General features: G+C 47.5%; 1 protein-coding gene across 1 annotated transcript; it reads left to right on the plus strand.

The window, feature by feature from the left end:
• Positions 1-341: 341 nt before the first annotated feature.
• LOC147899654 (uncharacterized) lies at positions 342-2,662 on the plus strand. The gene is made up of 3 exons (XM_087377774.1): positions 342-700; positions 1,264-1,812; positions 1,956-2,662. Exons 1-3 carry the CDS (start codon positions 342-344, stop codon positions 2,338-2,340), a joined length of 1,293 nt encoding a protein of 430 aa, XP_087233900.1. The 3' UTR covers positions 2,341-2,662.
• Positions 2,663-3,050: the final 388 nt, after the last annotated feature.

A 3,050-nucleotide genomic window follows, 5' to 3' on the forward strand; every position in this document is an offset into this window, starting at 1 on the left:
TCCCCCAAACATCTCCTCAGTAGAGAAAAAAGATATCTTCCTTGAAAATTGGAGAAAACTTTCTTTCATAGGCTTTTCAAAAGATAATCAAATTGGGCAGTGCCTGAATTCTTTGTTGTGATTGAGCTTTCTTCTTATTGTTTGATGCTAGTAGAGACAAGCAGGAGACTACATTCCTCTTTTCGGTCTTATGGAGTTTCTCAGAAGGTGAGCTGGTCCATTGGTGCAGTTCTGGACGCGGAAAGATTTAGAACCAACTTGCCGAGCAGTTGCATGCCGCCGCTTACGATGTGCAAGATTGGAACTGGGTTTTGCTGTGGATGGATGCATGAATGTGCAAGATGGAACTTTATATACCCAGCAAGGACGGATCTGCAGGACGGTGTGGGTGGTGGATTGATGAGCTATGGATGAATGTGCAAGCTGACAAATATATACACACTGTTGTGCGTTGCAGTTTTTGGAAATTGGGTTATCAATGGATGGGCAATTTTGCAGCAAAATTCACCCTGCAGTTTTTGGGCTGTCAATGGATGGGCAAGCAAGCAGCAGGAGCTTGCCAGGCAGTTCGATGTCGTTGTGGTCGATGCGCAAGATGGGGAACTACCCGGCAGCAGCTGGCTGATTCAATTGCAGTTGTGCTGTCGGATGATCCGGATAGATGTGTGCACGATGGGAATTTTTCACCGCATATTTTGCGGTGAATAGCACTGAATGCACATCATGGGCGAGAAAAGAAACCGGATAAGATCCACAGGAGTTTCTTTGTTTGGTCGGCGAGAATCAATCGTTGGCAATATGTGGATTCATCCACTCTGGCTAGATGCATCATGGCAGGTTTCTCTTTCAAACGTCTAACGTCTATGCTCCCTGATCAGATCGAAGATCCGTGCGCTGGCTATATATTATATGATCATATTCTCTTTCCAAGGTCAAGATGGAGATGACAATGCAACAAATTGTTCCATACGCTTCACTTACTTAGAATTTAATCCCTGAGATGCAAAATGCTTGAAGTTGCACGCAGCCGATCGATAGCTACCTGTAGCTGCTCCTCCTGCTTTTTGCATCAATCCTCCTCATCATCCAAGTGGCCGACGCTACATCTGCAAAACACGCCCCTACGCAAGCCTTTCGTCCCATTTTCGTGGCGTCTTCCTTGCTTCTCAACCTCGTTTCCGGATCCGAAAGTCTTTAGACGTACTCGTTGAAATATTTTGTAGGTGTTTTCAAGTAAATACTGGGTCTCGAGGCTCTCGCCAGACCGCGTTGCGCAATCAAGGCTCCATTATCAGCAGAATATTGCACCCCGACGTCTCGTCCAGGTGCCGCCGATGGATTCAGCGCGGGCTCCATACGTGTTGCTCCCTCGGGCCCCCGCGCCTCACCCTCTTTTGTAGCTTTTGGGACTGCTCACTGCGTGTGCGTGTGGGCTTTCTCGCCAGTGGCCAGCCCATTGTTAAAAACTCTTTTCAGGACCACTGCCGAAGCGACTTTGGCAGCACCTCCAGGGAACAAAACCTGCGCAGCGCAGCTAAAGACACAGGGGCGCCGAACACCCAGCAGTGCAGCGCCTTCTTTAAAAGATTTCGAGGTGTGCTATTCAATCTCTCGACAGATCCACGATCAGACCAATATGACAATTAGTTCGCACCAAGACGACGGATTTGTGCGCTGCGAAGATAGCATGCGCGGCAAACAAGCATCTCTTGCAGATCAGCATCTGGGCGTAGAGTGCAGCATGTGTGGCGACGTTGGGTTTCAGGAGGAACTGTTCCAGTGCCAAAGCTGTTTCAAACGTTTTCAGCACAGGTTGAGTTTCGCTTCGCCTGTATTCCCTCAGCCTCTTTAGCCTACACGCAACCTTTCCTTTTGCCATCCGAACGATGCGAGTTGCAAATGATACTAGTTTCTGGAGCTCTCTATATCATCTCACTACTCGTGCCGTATTGCAGATATTGCAGCAGGTCGTATCCGAAGCCCTTGCCGGAAGCAAAGCGGGTCTGTGAATGGTGCCTCTTTGAGGAGGATGAGAAATCTAGAAAGGAGCTGAAATCGAAGGTCAGAAGGGCAAAGGTTGATGTAGCGTCCAACGCCAATATTGGGTGGAATCAGCGAGGGAGTGATCAGCAAAAATGCGATCAACGGAAAGCGAGTGATGAACAGCCAGCGTTGAAGAAAAGGCGCCTCGGTAGCGCTATGGATCCAAAGGGTACCACCGACACTCGGCGTTCTTGGAAGTGTTTCAACGTCCAAGGCAATCGACACTCTCAAGGGGCTGCGTCGAAAGGATTTCCACGCCGATATAAAAGCCTACAGGACGTGCTGTGCGCTTCTTAATCGTAATTCATCGGACTGGCTGACTGCCGATCTTTAACGAACCAGGAGCGCGATCTCACAACAAACCACTTTTTCTTCTGAAAGCAAGAGAGACGTCGCCATTTCGAGACTGAAGCATCACACGGCGGTTGGGTGCCACTGGAGTTTGGCAGTCTGTTTTGGAATTTGTAAGTGCATGTGATTGCTCCGCCATTTCAATGGTGAGTTTTGCAATCCGAATTGGAACCTACTTATCAATACATGGAGAGAGTCGATTCGACTGCAAATTAACCTCCTTGTAATAACGAGTTGCCTACACTTGAACTTTGATTGCATTATACTCTAGCCGGTATCAGCTTTAGCATCAGTTCTCTCCTCTCTCAGCACCGATATAGCGTCTGTATGTATTAAAGCGCGTTTACGAACGCCTGCCGATGACTGGACCGTGGCAAAGCCACGCAAGTGAAACATAGCATTTACTGTTCTGACAAATACGAATTCTTAATTACAATTGCTTGCAGAAAACAATATGCATGCATGGCGCAATTGCTAGCAATCGTGACAGTCTTCACAATCTGTCTCCATAAATTATTCGTCCAACAGAAGATCAAGTCGGGCAATGGACTTTTTTGGTTAGATATATATACATGTATGCAGCATTTACAACATATGTATGCAAGGTAAATCTTTCATCGTCCCGGTGCATGTAGTACTGCGTCTTGAATTGTGAG

The sequence above is a fragment of the Dipteris shenzhenensis genome, chromosome 8, assembly GCF_047967505.1.
Source record: "Dipteris shenzhenensis isolate YYH24624 ecotype China chromosome 8, Dip_SZ_1.0, whole genome shotgun sequence".
Lineage (NCBI taxonomy): Eukaryota > Viridiplantae > Streptophyta > Polypodiopsida > Gleicheniales > Dipteridaceae > Dipteris > Dipteris shenzhenensis.